Source organism: Mya arenaria, chromosome 10 (genome assembly GCF_026914265.1).
Source record: "Mya arenaria isolate MELC-2E11 chromosome 10, ASM2691426v1".
NCBI classification, from domain to species: Eukaryota; Metazoa; Mollusca; class Bivalvia; order Myida; family Myidae; genus Mya; species Mya arenaria.
In genome coordinates, this window is record NC_069131.1 from 64,101,952 (window position 1) to 64,119,996 (window position 18,045).

General features: G+C 34.7%; 1 protein-coding gene across 1 annotated transcript; it reads left to right on the forward strand.

Moving 5' to 3' along the window:
• Positions 1–4,521: 4,521 nt before the first annotated feature.
• Positions 4,522–11,303, forward strand: LOC128204914 (uncharacterized). Its single transcript, XM_052906316.1, has 3 exons — positions 4,522–5,823; positions 8,787–8,884; positions 10,487–11,303. Exons 1-3 carry the CDS (start codon positions 4,522–4,524, stop codon positions 11,301–11,303), a joined length of 2,217 nt encoding a protein of 738 aa, XP_052762276.1.
• The last annotated feature ends 6,742 nt before the right edge of the window (positions 11,304–18,045 follow it).

An 18,045-nucleotide genomic window follows, 5' to 3' on the forward strand; every position in this document is an offset into this window, starting at 1 on the left:
ATTTGACTGGGTAATCTTAAGATAAAACGCCAAATTACGCATTGAAATATAATACTGATTTTATGTATATCCATCTCTCAAAAAACACCTAGCTGTTTTAACCAGATGTTGATAATGTTCACTGTTTTGAAAGTTGAGTCAACAATAAGAGTATGTTTGTTTGTTCAGGTTTGCAGTGAGTCGGTTGCGCAAAATAAATATATTTTATGACTTACTCATGCCATACAGTTAACATAATAAAAGTCAATCTTGAAAGTAGGCCATATGATATAGTTCATAGCAAACGGAGTTATCACTTGTTATGCCGTCTGGTCTTGATTAGTTAAAGATGCACTCTTTCTCCAACATAAGAGATTTACCAATTTAATACTATTGTTTTAATATTCCAAAAAGGATGAATAAAAGTTGAAAACAATGGTTCTTATCAAGGATACCAAGTTTAATTTGACAGAAATGAGCATTAAACACAGTATTTCTACCTTATGAGACTATAGTAGATCACAGTGAATATTCTAGCATTCACCAATTTTTTAATATTTTCTGCTATTAAATACACGGTTACAATTTAATTATCAGTAATTAATATGTTCCATAAATGTATTATTTAGTAAGTAGTTGTAGGTTTATCAGTCAAAATGTACGTTTGTTTTACATGTGTACGTATTGAATTTGAATAAGAGAGTCACTTTAATAAAAAAAAGCATTACAAAGTCGATTACCCAAATGTGTAGCGATTTTTTTCGTAACCTTTTCACTTACAGTTATCTGAATTATTTTAACAGATGTAAAAATGATTTTATTGCCTCTCTGATTAAACTGCACTTTATACATCAATAATTCCTCAAATATGTTGATTTAAAACTTTTGTCAAGATTCCAAAGAAATATTTTAAACAGCTCATTGATCTCAAGAGTTTCAACTTTTGTGTGGTAAGATGGGTTGAGATAGGGAAGAGAATTGACTCGAGTATCTTTGTGATCTTGGGGACATGATGCTGTTGTTTTAATGCCGCATATTTGTAATCAGAACAATTAAAGGTAACAGTTAAATATATTAAAAGCCAAACATGCTTGTTCTGTAAAGTGAGAATGACCTATGGTGGCATTTCAACATTTCACTAATTCACGATTTCGCGATTTGGCGTGTTCACAATTTCCGGATTTTGCGATGTTACGATATCATTCACGAAATCACGATTTTGCGAGTTTACGACTTCAACTTAACGAATTCCGGTTTTGCGACGTTACGATATCAACTTCATGATTTCACGTTTTTGCGAGTTCACGACTTCAACTTTACGAATTCCGGATTTTGCGAGGTTACGATATCAACTTCATGAATTCACGATTTCAAATTTCAACTTCACGAAATCACGATTTCGCGAGTTCACGACTTCAACTTTACGAATTCCGGATTTTGCGATGTTACGATTTCAACTTCATGATCTCACGATTTCACAATTCTAACTTCACTAGTTCATTATTTTTATCACTATTTCACTCATTCATTTATTCAGGATTTCGCGATTTAAACTCGTAAATTGTGTTAAGAGCTCACAGAGAGCACTTAGAATCTGTATTTGACTATCTTTGACAATTATGACACCCGTGTACGCCCATTACCATGCCATTGGCTTTGATCAAAGTTGATACTGAAAAACAAACAAAATCCATGTTGGCGTAATTTAAAATTAATTAGACTGATGAAAAGTTGATGTGGCTTACAACGAAGAACGATATCATGGTAGCTATAAGCGCGACTTATTAAGACGTCTTGACACCACATGTCATTCATAAGATATCAATTGGTGTTTATGCACCTATCAATGTTTCCCCACCGGAGGAAGGAGGCATATAGGAGACTTAAGATAGCAGGTTATTCATTTCTTGTGGTTTTGATTGATGGTTCGTTTTTATCAATTTTTTCGACTACTCAGCCTGTCCCTGTTATTTTCATTTTATTTTCGATAGGCCCGGTAAGACCGACCCATGAACATAGACTTGGCCGGAGTGTTGACAGAGAACTGGCAATGCTTGATTACCTCATACTAGGTATTTGAGACATATCCATGCTCCGGTGATGGGGTTATAACAACAAAATTAATACGATGGCAGTGAATTTGGGTGCGATTTTCTCCTTTTTAAAGGTTGTTTCCCCTTGCAAAACAAATGTCCATTTTCCCCCAAAAGTTAGGGGGTTTTTTTTCCAATTTGATAAATGCAAATTATGTTGATGAATAAAAGTGTATTGTTTGTTCGATGATATACCGGCGCGGATCACTAAGTTTAACATGTCTGTCCTGTTCAGGTAACCCGATTTTCATCAAAGTACAAAGTCACGTTTTCACCGTGCCGACGGAAGAGATGTGAATGCTGTTGTAATGACAACTTACCTTTTATTTTGATGCAATATACATACGATCAAATTAATATCTTATATAATACCTAGCTTACGTAATCAGCGTTGATGATCTTTCCTAATTTGCTTCTATTGTTAACATTTTACGGAAACTTCAAATAGTACTTTTAATAGAAGGAAAGATAATTAAGACATATTATTTTCAAAAGAGGCTAGATTGCCGATCATATGTCTTTGGGCCTTTGATAACATCTGTTCCATGTTTAATCAATTAAAAGGTGTGTATTTTTTTTTTTTAGGAAAAAAGTGCTGCCTCATTCAACGTTATTAGTAACTTATTGTAAAGTCAGACAAGTGAATAAGAATTCGTGACACAAATTGATTACATTCATTACGTTGCAAAAAGTAATATGCGCTCGATATTCGAGCAAGTTAGTTTCTTATGGTTGTTTGTTCGTACCTTCACATTAATTCGAATTTAGATCCTCAAGTCTTTGAAAATATAATATTCTGATACAGTTCTGTTTTTAATTCATAGTTTTCAATGGTATCAAACGGTAATGTTATTGTAGCAGATACGCACTCAATCATCAGACAAGTATTCTGGTCAAATTATTTTTCCAAAAAACTGTTCCATTAAATGGTTATACATGTAGTTTTATTTATGCGGATTGTCGCCCACACCTTGCCTTTAGATGCATCATTGTCAGTGGCGTAGCTATATATAGGCCTTGTAGGCCTGGGCATACACCTTTTTTTAAAAATGACATAATTTAAATAAACCAAAACTGCAATAAAAACTAATAGTTGCTCAAACACTTTGAACAACTCAAAAGTTTGTTTTATTACATGTATTACCAAAACAAGTTTGGTGTTCATTGCTTGATTTTATTGTAATGATTGCATATATAATTAAGTGTGTGTTATGTGCATATAAAATGGATGTAATTGTGCGTTTTTCTCCTGGAATGCTCCGAAATTGCACCATTTTGCTTCTGATTTAGAAAGAAATCTTGTGTTGGGGGTGGGGAGGGGGTCTTATCCCCAAAATCACCTAGAACCATCGGGCCTACAATTGTTTAGGCCTAGCTACGCCCCTGAAAACTACTTTATAATTAAATAAGTTTCAAATACCAAAACTAGCCAACCAAAACACACAACGCTTTGCACATACTTTTGCTGATCGAAATCTGACTAATAGTGAAAAAAAATCACAACTTTTGAGGGAAAATGTCTAAATAAGAGCAATCTTAACCCAGTACAGGAATTTATTTTAACACCTCACTTACTGTGTGAAAATGTCCAAAATAGCGCAAATCTGCCTATTTATGGTACCCCGTCTGTTGGAAATTCCTACATCTTAATAAATTGTCTTATTGTTTTCAATAATCCAAATAATCACAAATTGGTAAAGCTGTGATGAAGAATTTCATATTATTTCTTTTCTTGCATCTATTTTCAAAAAGATTCGAAATTTGGTCATTATTTCAGATTTTCATCTTATTACAAATGCTTTAAGTGTTTGTCAGAAAGATTCTCTTTGTGTTCTGGTTTCTTTTTCAACGCGCTATTCTAATGTTATCCTCTATAATCTGGAAAATGGCCAAACAGGAGTTTTTATTACAATATCTTGTATATTAACTTAATTTGTTGTGCTATATTTCGTCACCTTAGTGCAATAACTCAACACCTGCATAACGAAATAGAAGCAGATATTGAGTTCTTGCACGAAGATGACTTGTTTAGATGAGTTGACCGTATTTGGTATTCCTTTATGAGATATGACAGCTGTGAAATGTAAAGCCAAGATCGGTCCATAATCGAATATTAAGAAGCAACGGTCCTATGTTTTGTTAAACGCATGCTATCCCACCGAGAGGTTTTGACCGACATTCAGCATCGAAGCGTATGGTGAAAAATTCATAATCGATAGTCAATCGACGTGGCTGCTTTAAATTCATCGTACTAGTTAAAATAATTCATTTCAGACACCGGGATTAATGTTAAATTATATTTGGAATACATTATTACGCATTGCTGTTACAAAAGGGGAACACATTAACTAGCTGATTGAGCACTTGGACATTGAATATATTGTGTATTTAATTGCAGATCATGTTACTCTTACGACTTGCTGTGTTGGTTTGCTTTTATACCGACGTCATGTGTAAAGGTGGACCTCCGAGATCAAGGACAACAACTGAAGGACCTGAAATGGCAACAACCCAAGGACCGGAGATGACAATATTCAAGCCAATATATTATGAGATAGCGAAAACGATTTTTAATCCATACAACTACTATGTTAAGCCGGAACCAGACATCCCAGAATTTTACACGTATCCTGAAACTGCGGAAACGATTTTTAACCCATACTACTACTATGTTGAACCGGAACCAGACATCCCAGAATTTTACACGTATCCTGAAACTGCGGAAACGATTTTTAACCCGTACAACTACTATGTCGAGCCGGAACCAGACATCCCAGAATTTTACACGTATCCTGAAACTGCGGAAACGATTTTTAACCCATACAACTACTATGTTAAGCCGGAACCAGACATCCCAGAATTTTACACGTATCCTGAAACTGCGGAAACGATTTTTAACCCATACAACTACTATGTTAAGCCGGAACCAGACATCCCAGAATTTTACACGTATCCTGAAACTGCGGAAACGATTTTTAACCCATACAACTACTATGTTAAGCCGGAACCAGACATCCCAGAATTTTACACGTATCCTGAAACTGCGGAAACGATTTTTAACCCATACAACTACTATGTTAAGCCGGAACCAGACATCCCAGAATTTTACACGTATCCTGAAACTGCGGAAACGATTTTCAACCCATACAACTACTACCCAGAATCAGAACCGACAATTGCTTATTATTTTGAATACAACGAAGACACCTCAACCATAGAAGCTCAACCCACGACTTCTACAGTTTTCACCACTTCGGTGTCCAATTTTAAAACTTTAACGACAAAGTTATCAGGATCATCTGATAGCAGTCTGTCTACTACCTTATCATCTGTCGCTTCAAACGACCCCACAGCGTTTATCACTTCTCCAACAGAATACTCTTCCGTCACCGTTCCTACTTCAATTTCTGCTGAGCCGCCTTCAACAATTTCGACCACTACCAAAAGGTCTCCTGTTCGCGTTACAGGTCGCTTTATCGCAACAAGAATGTACGCAAAACTTTTGAACGGATATGATCCTCGAATTCGCCCTGTACAAAATCAATCCAAGCCTGTCTATGTTAACACACAATTTGTGCCTATGGCTCTGATTGAATTTGACACTTTTGAGCAAAGGCTATCGATGTTGGCGTATTTCCGAATACGTTGGACGGATGAGCAATTGATGTGGCGTCCAAAACGCTACGGATATATAGCTTTTATGAGAACATATCTGCATGAACTTTGGACTCCGAATATCATTCTCCACAAGGTAGATAGTGCTGTTTCATAATTTGAATAAAAAAATGAGGCAAGCATATTATAATGGTGATACTATACGGCATATATCTAAACTCAATGTGATATCTTCAAACTAGCACCTTTAAAAGGAATACGTACGGGGTTTTTTTTATTTTAGGTGAACACGTTAATGATAAAACAAGTAAATATAGCACATATTATCTTCTATTCAAAATAACATATTGTTTATTCGGCATTTAATGTTAGCAAATTCATAGCCAACTAACATGCATAACATATTATCGTAAAAAGAGCAAAGTCATGATCGGCAGACAAGTATAACAAAATTATTAATACAAATACAATTACAAATACATTTGTATAGCGCAAAAAGTATTGTTCAATATTCGATTGCGCTTCACACAGTTCATGCGGTATTTTACACAAGGCTATATACAGTCATTTACACATAAAATCTGGTAGGCTCTTAATTATAAAACAGTCCAAACAAATAAGTTTTCAGTTCCTTTCTAAACGTAGGTTCACTTTTAATGTGTTTTATGTCTCTAGGAAGAGCATTCCACCATTTTGGCCCAACCACAGCAAGTGATCTGTCAGCAATTCTGGTTCTGGTTCTTGGAACAATAAATTGAATGTCATCAGAAGATCTTAGTCTGTATTTTCCCTGAACACGGTTTAACAAAGACCTCAAATAAGACGGAGCTGTTCCCTGCACAATATGGAACACAATGACAAGAATTTTAAACATAATTCTTGCCCTCACAGGTATCCAGTGAAGGGATTTGAGGACTTCGGTAGTTGGATGACCGTACGGTGTGTTGGTCACAACTCTTGCTGCTTGGTTCTGAACTTTCTGAAGTCTGTTAATCTGATAGGCAGGGATTTCCGTAAATAATCCATTGCAAAAGTCAATATGAGAATGAATAAGCCCGTTCACCATTATCTCTGTTGATTTTTGTGAAAGGTGTTTACGAATTTCTTTCAGATTTCTAAGCTGAGCATGCGCAATCTGACATTTTTTCTGATATGCATGTCAAAATTAAGAGTACTTTCCATATGTACACCCAAATCTCTGACATTATTAACACATTTTACTGATGATCCACCAACACTCACACTTGAAATGTTAAGTTTTGCTAGCTGATGTTTAGTGCCATACATGATAATTTCTGTTTTTGAGTTATTCATTTTCAACTTAAAATTTGTCATCCGCACAATTATATCATTGAGGCAATCATTTAGGTGTTCAAGCACATTCGCCTCATTTTGTGCATTTCCAGCTTGAATTATGAAAGCAATTTTATAATCATCAGCATACCCATAAAGTCCAGCTAGGTATTTTTGTACAACTTTGTTCAGAGCAGCAATATACATGGTAAAAATAACTGGGCCTGCACAGGACCCCTGTGGGACACCGAACTGCAGCTGTTCTGTGTTGGAAGATGCGTTCTCAACAATAACTTTCATTGTCCTTTCAGTTAAATAGGAATTTATCCAGTTCAAAGGAATACCTTTAATACCAAAGTCTTCCTGAAGAATTCGAAGAACAATCGGAATATCCACTGTATCAAAAGCTGCACTGAGGTCAATCATGACAACGATAGTAACTTTATTGTTATCAAAAGCATCCAATAATTAACGAAAATAGGTCTTAACTTATTCGAATCTTGATCGTAAAAGAATGGCATATCCGTTTAAATTTTCATTATTCTTATTTAGTTTCCGCCATGAATTTCATAAGGCGGGTCGGTATTGGAGGGATTTGGATGGGTATCCTCTCCCGCCGGCGATATTTGTTATTTTATTTATCAAAATGGTGCAATTTCCTGTATTGAAAACAAGTTAGCAGTTCTGTTGCTTTAATTAATAATTACCTACTAGAATCTCATTTACATAAAAATTATAAGATCTCGGTTTGATAAAATCATAAAATTACGGCGACGATATCATGATCTTTACGTCTTCATGTACGTCGACTGCACGTGGGTGTATTTAAAGCTGCAACAGCTTATCATTTTAAAGATGGATCGTCTAAGTATTAAGGAATGCAAATGTGTTGATTCAGATTTATTTATCTTTATTCAAAATAAGTAAAAGAATGGTAGGTATCATCTTGTCTTCACCTATGCATTTTAATAATTGGTAATCAGTCGCAGCCAAGCGTACGTTGTCAAAATTGATGATTAATTTGATAAAGTTTCTCGCTGCGTGAATTAGAATATGATGGCACAAATAAAGCGTGTTGATACATCTTGCCGGCGGAAGGTATGTCGGTTCCGACACGCCATGACAGCTTGGCGGAAACCCTTGCTTATTATTAAATGGTTATGTTATGGAATGAGCTCTGAGAATGCAAAGTTACATATTTTAATTATTGAATGACATCAATCTTAAAAAAAATGTTTCGTTGGCATTTTGTAAAAATAAGATTCATATTGATGCCATCTTCGATGATACTTATATGTTTGCAATTATTGATAAATGTATTAACAAGGGTCAGTTTATGTGAATTATAACTAGTTTTATCCACGATGGAACTCGTATTCCATTGTGGTAATCTCATCATTTATTGATTAAGTTATTTTCATGCAGGTTGGTCATAAATAGTGGACTACCTCACATCGGGTCAATATGTCAAAGTTTCGGGGTGATACAAATTCACAAAATTTTCAAGCTCGGAAGGTGTATCACACATGGCATTTGTGTTCGCATTTGAAGTGTCAAGGTCACATTTTTTGGTCAATGTTCTTCATATCTCAGCCATGATGTTTTAACTGTTAACTGAAATGTAATAAATCTTAACATATTTTTTGAGTTCGGCATGATAGCATTTTCTAAAAAAGTAATAACAGTCTTTGACATATCTACATTAATGATCACATGAACACAATACAGTTAATGCAAGAATCCTCGAATGTGTTAACAAGTTGTACACATTAACCTACTACAAGTCAGTGTGTTTGTTTATTTCAGTCCTTTGACGGACATGGTGGCGTTGGCAGTCCCGAAACGGACATTTTGATGATTTCTTGGAACGGCATTGTCCAGTGGGTACCAGAGGCTACATACTCGTGAGTTGACTCTTAAAAACAGATTTTTTGGTAGCGAAAGAAACGAAATCCAGAGTTCAAAAGGAAATGTTAAACTGGATATTTAAAACAATATACTATATAATTGATTTGTTTTCAAAGCACACACAAAAGCATGGATTTTTTTTCTTGTTTCAACTCTTTAATCCCATAAAATTCATAAAACACCGAACCAGTATTTTTTAGCAATATTTTGTGGATATTTAGCAAGCTACTGTTTATAATGGCATCGAAGTTAACATGATTAAAATAGAATGCAAAGTGATGCTGAAGTTAACATCTCACAAAGAGTATGTACAATGAGATGTTCATGGTATGATGAACACGGAATATCCATTTGACTCACTTGCGTTTGTCAATAAGCAAATATATCCGAGCTCTAGTTACAAAATTACGAAAAGCAAGAATATCTTTTAAAATGATTTTAAAATTCCTTAAATACAAGAGTTTTGTAGGTACCTTTACCATGTATATAATTAATGATACCACTAAATAATTCATATATGCCTGTACATATTAGTGCGTATCTCTTTTTCAAGGGATGTAAAAAAATAGTATTCACAAAAATACCGAAAGGGTAACTGTGGATCTAAATATACCTGTAAACGTTTGATGAAGAAAGTAAATACCTTTAATAATGGTCGTCTCTTTGATAAATATTGTGTATGCGACACTCATTCAAACTCTAATGTCATATTGGAGGAAAAATGTCGGGCTTGTATCTGCAAATAGTCATGTCTTACAAAAATGTTCTCTGCCTGAATGGATTAAAATAAAATGTATTTATATAGAACATGGCACCTACTGAGTCTTTAATGACAAGTAAATAAATACAATGACGAGTAACTAAAAACGCAGTAACCGACATTTTATATTAATCATAATTTAATCGCAGTTTTCAGTATGCCAATATTTTCTTGGACGATTAGAACAGATCATTTATGAAAGATTAAACATCAGCAACCCTTTAAAGCTGCACTCACACAGATTGAACGTTTTGACAACTTTTTTATTTTTTGTCTTATCATATTAGAATCAGAATAAATGACAAAATGGCAGTAATGATAAAACAGCGACTCCAGTGATTCAAAGTTACACCATTCTGAGCCGCATTTTATTTCTAAATCTCCCACTCTGTATTTTACAGTATTCCCTCCTTTCTAAATACGTTGCGTGATGTTAGGACTGTCTGTTCTTTGATTTGTTTTGTTTGTCATTATTCATATTTCTTATGATAAAAGATGATAAAACGATACACGATTCATGTCCGTACTTTAAGTGTGCATTCTTTAATTAAGAATGGTACATCATGCGTAATGATAATTCCGTTAAAATGTCCATGGATATTTAACATACCATTATTTTAGAAATAAGATGTCTGTATAAACTGTCTCTAGAAGTAAACAACGGTACTCAGAGCTTAGTTTGAAAATGAATTAGGATATCATGTAAAAACAGCGGTTATTTTTTTATAAGCTATGTAGAAGCATATTTCATAGCTAAGAAGTAAATAATTATAAACTATTGTGCGTCAGTGGCTACCATATATATCCCTGTAGTCTACATATACTATTTATATTTCAGAGTTGTGTGTGACGTCGATATACAGTACTTTCCTTTTGACGAACAAACATGCACGGTAACGTACTACGCTGCAGATGAGACGGTGGACACCGTAGAGCTTGACCATTACCTCGGTACCGACATGTCTGAGTATTCAGAGAATCCGTCTTGGGTTATTGTTGGGGCTTCACGCAAGCGCTACATCAAGGACAATAATTGGTACATCGATGTAGAGTTTCGCCTGCAGAGGCGTGCCAATTTCGCGACGTTCACATTGATAACTCCTCTCATGATGTTAGCCTTCCTAAACATCTGCGTCTTTCTTGTACCCATTGATTCGGGTGAGAAAGGCTCGTTCTCGGTAACGATTTTCTTATCCTACGGAATCTTCTTTACTGTGGTCAGCGACACCCTTCCCCAGAACTCATTGCAGCTTTCGTTCTTCATTCTGTTGGTTGTCGTATTGCTTTGTCTCAGTGTAGTTTCGGTTTTCTACACGGTGATCCAAGCTAAGCTCGTGTCGGCAATTGGCTCCAAGCAGTGTCCTATCACATGTCTCCGCAACATGCAACGGATGAATGTCAACAAGGTGACTCCCATTGAACACTACATCGAGACTGGCAGACATGATCCAGAGGACGAGTCTTATACATGGGAAGACTTTCTTAAACAGCTTGACACGTTTCTTTTCGTGTCGTTTCTGATTGCTATTCTTCTGATTGCTGCGATATTTTTCGCCATCCTTATGCGTCATGTTGGAACTGCCGGTAATATGTTTGACACTGACCCCGAGACCACCACACGATCAACTCCTCTCACTACTGTCACCTCTGCCTAAGAAAACCACACTCCCTACATTACCATAAACACTTAAAAGTACTGGTTTCATATCCCTTTTTCTTCAAAAACGTTTCTTTCAATAGACCGGCTGTTCATTGTATAAGATTATGTTTGTTTTATGTAATAGTTTGAGCACTGGTTGTTAATCGTGGAGTAAATTTTCTTAATGAACGACATGCTTTTGTTTAAACCTATCCAGTATTATTTGAATCCATATCCGACAATGCGTGCATGTTTTACATTAGGGGCCTATTTCATTTCGAAAAGGTCATTGTTATGTTTTTGTATTAAGCGCGAATTCTACTTGGTTATGCTTAAAATACTTGTTCATTTTAAGTACTTGTTAAGGTCTTGTATGTTGTTCTTGTTATTACATCATGTTGATTATCTATTACTCAAATTGAATTATATAGGTGCTGGGCTCTTGTTGTATCTTCTTACTGCTGCCTCATATAATTTTTGACATTTTTGTGTGTATATCAGTTATGGCATAATACAACATTGTTTTGATAAAGGATTTCCAACCAAGTCCTTCGACAAAGCCTTTATGATAGAGTGGTATCGATAAACACTTGCAAACAAAGTGGCTTCAATAAATGTTTTCCAGAAAAGCGACTTTAATAAAGACTTTTCAACAAAGTTGCTTTGATAAGTGTTAGGTTGAGCACAGAAAATAATTTAAACCCCCAAGAAAATTTACATTCTACTAACCGTTCCAAAGCGGTACCCATTAAATGTGCCCAAAGGTTTGTAATAACGGTACAAGATCAACGTTTTTTGGTATCTTGATATTTCCTTTTTCTTTAATAAGGTTATACAATTGTTTGTTTATAAAGGTTTTTTTATTAGATATATTTTATAGTTTTATTTTTACAATAGTAATGTTGTCTTGTTCATTTTGATCAGGTGACTCTCCATGATACATCATTGAGAAGTCAATGATAGATGCCTTAACTAAATTGCTTTGAAAAATTGCTTTCCAAATCTTGTTTGTCGGAAAAGATTTATCTACAAATTTGCTTTGAAATAAGATTAAACCATAAAGGTCGCGTTGATAAAGGCTTTACTCGAAGTTGTTAAGATAAATGCTTACCAACAAAGCTGCTTTGTTAAAGATATTCTAACATGGTTTCCTTCGAAAAATGCTTTTCAACAAGTTGTCTCAGATAAAGGCTTTCCAACAGAGTTTCTCCGTTAAAGGCCTTTCAACAAATTCGCTTCGGTAAAAGTCATCTAGCAATGTTGCTTTGACAAAGGTTTTCCATCACATTTGCTTCAAGATAACATAAAACGCGGGAACCATTGGATTTTTTTATAATAAGTTAACAAAATTAAATTCTGAAATTGTTTTTGTAAAGCTGACACCCTAAAGAGTCTTCTAATTAGTCTGTGAGCGCGAAGAATCCTTGGCGGAATGTAACTATGTTTTTATAAGTGTGCTTTTGCATTTGTTTGGAGTTAAATTAGATGTCATTTATAAGTTACAGGTGTATTTCTACTGATGTTGTTCTCATGTTTGTATTTATTTTGATATCCGTGTATTGTGATTGTACGTGTACTGTATGTCTTTGTTTTCGGCCTTGATCCGTTCCTGTAACTGACAGCGTTTTATATTTATAATCAACAGTATAGTTATGATAGTTCTATACGATAAAAGTTTGCCGTAAATTTGTCTAAATTTAGAGTAATTGAACATTTTTATGTTAAACCATACATAGTAAATGACAATTAGATTCAAGCATTGTTTGTTTGATTTTAGAGTTATTGAATTGTTCAGTACAAATACAAATACAAACTATAAAAAAAAAACACTTTCATGCGCTGTATGTTTATCTTAAGGGTTATTGAATAATTGCAGACAGCATTTAATACCTTACTGGTTTGGTGCCACTTTTTCGCCCGTACCAATTATTCGCCCACCCTGCTAATTCCGCGTGTAGCAATTTCATTATTATAAGTTTTCACACAAGTGAAAGTTTTTGTTTAAAATAGCATCAACATAGGTAAAATAGGCAATTTATCACAATAATTGAAATCGAAACCTATTTTTCCAGCGGGGTAATATCGTGTTTTTAAACACTATACATAATAGAAAATATTTCACCCAAAAATAATCAATTAAACAGAGCAACATCATCTGATTTGTAGAAAATAGAAATACATTAATATTTTCTTGTTTGTAAGGTTTTTTTATAAAAATAAATATTTAAAAAAATAATTTCCTGAAGAAGGCGAATTATTGGTACAATGCACTGTCGTATCAGTAGATTTGAATGAATATGTTTGGCACGTGCATTTGTCTTTAACATGAGCATTCATTATAAATTTTATTAAGCTGAAATTTAGATCGATAGCATAACATTTTTACTGTGAAATTTCAATAAAAAAACCCGCAGCATTCTCGAGTTATTCAAGAAGTACCTCCAATTTCCGGGCGAAAAGAGGTACCTAACTAGTAGTGTTAGTAGTGCAATTTTTGTAATATCCAGTCTTACTGAGGTACACAAACTCCGTATTTTGCACATATTTTGAACTACCGAACATTTTGCATTGTCAATTATTATGAATTTACCAATCTCACGTTAATTATAAACCATAATTTCATGTACCATTGTTGTTGTGGTGTTTTTGTATTAATATTGTATTCGTAGTGTTCAGTATGTGTATACCAAGTGATAAATTTAAAAAAAATATTTAAAAAAATAAACTCTAAATCAAACTATGGTAAAAGACCGAATGTGGGGCTTTGTAAACGGAGTAGACTGCGCTATGTTTCATTTAAAGTGGCAAAAATTAGTAAAGTCATCTTCGTTTAAAGTCTTCATTCGAAGCAAAATGTTGCCCTCCGACGTAGCATTTATGACGCAATTTATCATGTGGTATACACACACTGGTGTTATACTTTATCACACAGTGTACTCGCATCTGTTTTTAACTGTCTATCTTTCTCTTTGCTTGGATAAATAAATGCACCCAAAAAAGGCTACATTTTATCCTCATTGCCAATGTTACGTTAGAGCAGATTTTAATTGTGGTCAATGATAATTAATAATAACATAATCTGACTCGCCCAGCTGCTTAAAATGTAACCAAGCGGATAACGATCATCATACCTCATCTAAACATACGAGTTCTGATTCCATTGAGACTGAGCATAGATAGTTTACAAGTGTACAATCGTAAAATCTCGACATACATGATCTCATCAACTATATTATGCCTTCCAAATTAAGATATACTGCCTGATGAACAACACTTTTTCATTGAACAAGTTATTTTAAAAGGGCATATATAAATATACGGAATGTAATACATCGTATCATCGTATGCGGGAGTCTATTTCAATATGGCGTCGGCAGTAGTCATCAAGAGTCATGATAGTAATGCACAAGTCAATTGTAACCACGCGATAACCACCTTCATCCCCCCCACAACCCCGGGTCCGGTGGTATATCGGAGATAACGGGGGGAATGTGCCGTATTTTTACCTTTCAGGTGGTCCCGCAGTGCCGAGTGAATGCGGTAGTTTGTTTTCGCTCCGAAAATAGCGGGGAATGGGCCTTATCCCGGGAAGCGGGGGGCATTTGGCAGGGATTTTCCCAGCAGTGTGTTCCCGTAGGGCGAGGATTTTTCCCGGGAATGGCTGGACCGAAAGTCAAAGTCCCCGCTATTCCCCGGACCTGTGGGCGTGGTTACAATTGACTTGTGCATATTTTGCCGCAACAACTAGTCCGCAGCTACTCATTTACTTTCGCCCCTACATATCATACGCTGCTATATCCTTCAGCACATTGTAAGTGCTGGAGCCTCAGAGTGTTCAAAAACCAAAGAATTATCCTTCACTAGCAAACAGATTTAGGTAAAAGAAACAGTAGCGGCAATCGTCGTCGTGGCCTACATCGACCAGTTAGTTATGCCCTTGTAGCGGTAGGACAAAAAAATCCATATGCGCAAATCCGCCGGGAGGCGTACATGAAAAAGAAACCTTAAAGATGCACTTTTACTCCCAAATAAGATTTACCATATTTAATACAATTGGTTCAATATACCAAAAAGCATTGATAAATGTCGAAAATGGTTTTTATGACGGATACTGCGTTTAATGTGATAGAACGGTGCAGAAATCACGGTATTTCTACCTTATAAGTCTATAGTAGATCACAGTAAATCTTTAGCATTCACCTATCATTTAATAATTTTGCATTTTCAGCTACTAAATAACCGGTTACAATCTTGTTATGAGTAAATAATATTTACCATAGATGCATTTTTAGTTAAACGTTTATCACTCAAAAATTATGTTTGTTACACATGTGTATATATTTATTTTCAATAAGAGTGTCACTTTAATAATCCGGTAATTTTTTAACCGTAAACCCTTGCCAAATATCTAGCGATTAAAATGACATTCGTATTTAAAATCAATACATAAACATGTAAAACAAGCATAATAAATCTTACGTGGGAATAAGAGTGCATCTTAAACTGTTAGTAGCTTTAAAGCTGCACTCTCACAGATTAAACGTTTTGACAACTTTTTTTATTTTTTGTTTTGGAACGAGCCAATTTTTGCGACAATCCATGGAAACCAGTTATATAAGACTGCTGACAAAAATTAGGTCGCAGACTTTTATATTTAAGTTCAAAAAAATGATGTTTTATGCGTTTTTTCTTAAACCGTTAGTAATGGTTTAAGCTATAAAACATTAATTTTCGAATGAAAATATGAAAATCTACGATCTGATTTTTGTCAACAATATTACATCATTGGGTTGCAGATATGTACGCAAAAAATCGCTCTTTCCAAGACAAAAAAATAAAAAAGTTGTAAAAATGATAAATCTGTGAGAGTGCAGCTTTAAGACACATATGTGGACAAGCCTATGTAAGTAGTCATATGAACAATTGTTAATGTTTGGCAGTAATTATTCTAAAAGGTATTTTAAAAGTTCATAAGTTAATACTAGGAGTATATTCATATATTTGTTTTACCAAATAGATCAATAAACTTACCTCAAACTTAGCAGGGAATGCTTTGATATAAAATAATGTAAAAAAGATTATGTTCACTTAGATCTAGAAAAGTTTACTTTACTGTTCAAGAACATTGAACTCGTACTCAAACTTATGGTGACATATCTTAGGCTCAGTTTGTCCGTCGTGTTATGAGACGCGTATGTTGAGATCTCAAATAACTTTCCAGTGCAGTCAATGCGTGATTCAAGTGGACCGAAAAGGGGCGAATGTTTTCTTTTTTCAAAACACAAACATTGGATCAAAGCGCTACAGTCATGTAAAAATGCAAGTAAACGCAATACCCCAAAATAGATTTGCTAAACTTAATTGCATCAGGTTAGCCTCATATCACCACATAGGAAAAGCGGGAAGTAGTTGTACGCGCTGTATTGCATTTTTTTTTCAGTGCAGAAGCGCTGCTTAAAGCTGCACTCGCACAGATTTACCGTTTTTTAAAACTCTTTCATTTTTTGTCTTGGAAAAAGAAAAAAATTGCGTAAATATCTGCAAACCAAAGATAAGAGATTGCTGACAAAAGATCAGACCGCAGATTTTCATTATTTGTTTAATATAATTTTTAATATAAAAAAACTCTATTTTTGTCAGCAGTCTTACATAAATGGTTTTTAATAGATTTTCGCAAAAATTGGCTCGTTCCAAGACAAAAAATGAAAAAGTTGTCAAAACATTCAATCTGTGAGAGTGCAGCTTTAAGATCACCATTCATGTATAATTCTAGTACACATTTGACATCGCTGCAAACATATTGTTTATGAGTTTAGATTAGGTAAAATATCGCTTTATGATGAGGGGAGGTGAGATGTTGCCATGTGTCTTTCGAAGTCAGCAAATGTATTATTGCAGAAATTTGATAACCTATCCTGCATTGCCGTACAAGTGCCGCTTGTTTTGACACACATTGCATACTATCGCCTGTTCTCGCCGTCCAAAACATCTGTACATTCACAGCAATAATTAACGACGCACGGCGGGTAACGAACGGGGCGCTGTAACATATTGTGCCGATTAAAGACAAATTTAATACGTCCTTTATTCGAGTTTTTACTTCAACTGTAAGACGATGCGCAATGTTTTAACGAGAAAAAATCGGCTTTAAGAAGAAGACATCACCGGCAACATATCAATAAGTATCATGCCAATTACATACATGTATAAGGAAAAGCTTATATTTCGTACCGAACTTCATTATATCACTAACTGCATTGACATCACAATGTATCGCATATAAAATCGTACCGATTCGTGTTCCAGAAATGTATACAACTCTCCTTTATTCGTATAAATCAGTCCTAATTCGTTCGTTATTATTCATATCTCTTAAAATATCGTGGATTCCTGAGTCGATAGCGAAAATTTGTCTAGGACAGTCGTTCAAATATCCTTCCTTCGCAACAATTAAGCCATTCATGTAGTTTTAAATTGTTAATTCCCTTTGTTTCCACCTTAAAATCTTAAATATAAACACAGTTTTCTACTTTCTAATAAGTAGCCATTTGTGTTTTGTATATCGTTGCATCACATAGTTGCCATTGTGCCATTTATGTGCAGATTTGTTTCCCTTTTATATTATTATTCCATTTGCAATATCTGTATTTATATAAACTGCTATTTACTTTTGTAACCATTAATGCATTTGTGATATATTTTCAAATTCAGGCTTCCTTGAGTTATCTAGCAATTCATTCGGAGCATCTCGACAATTT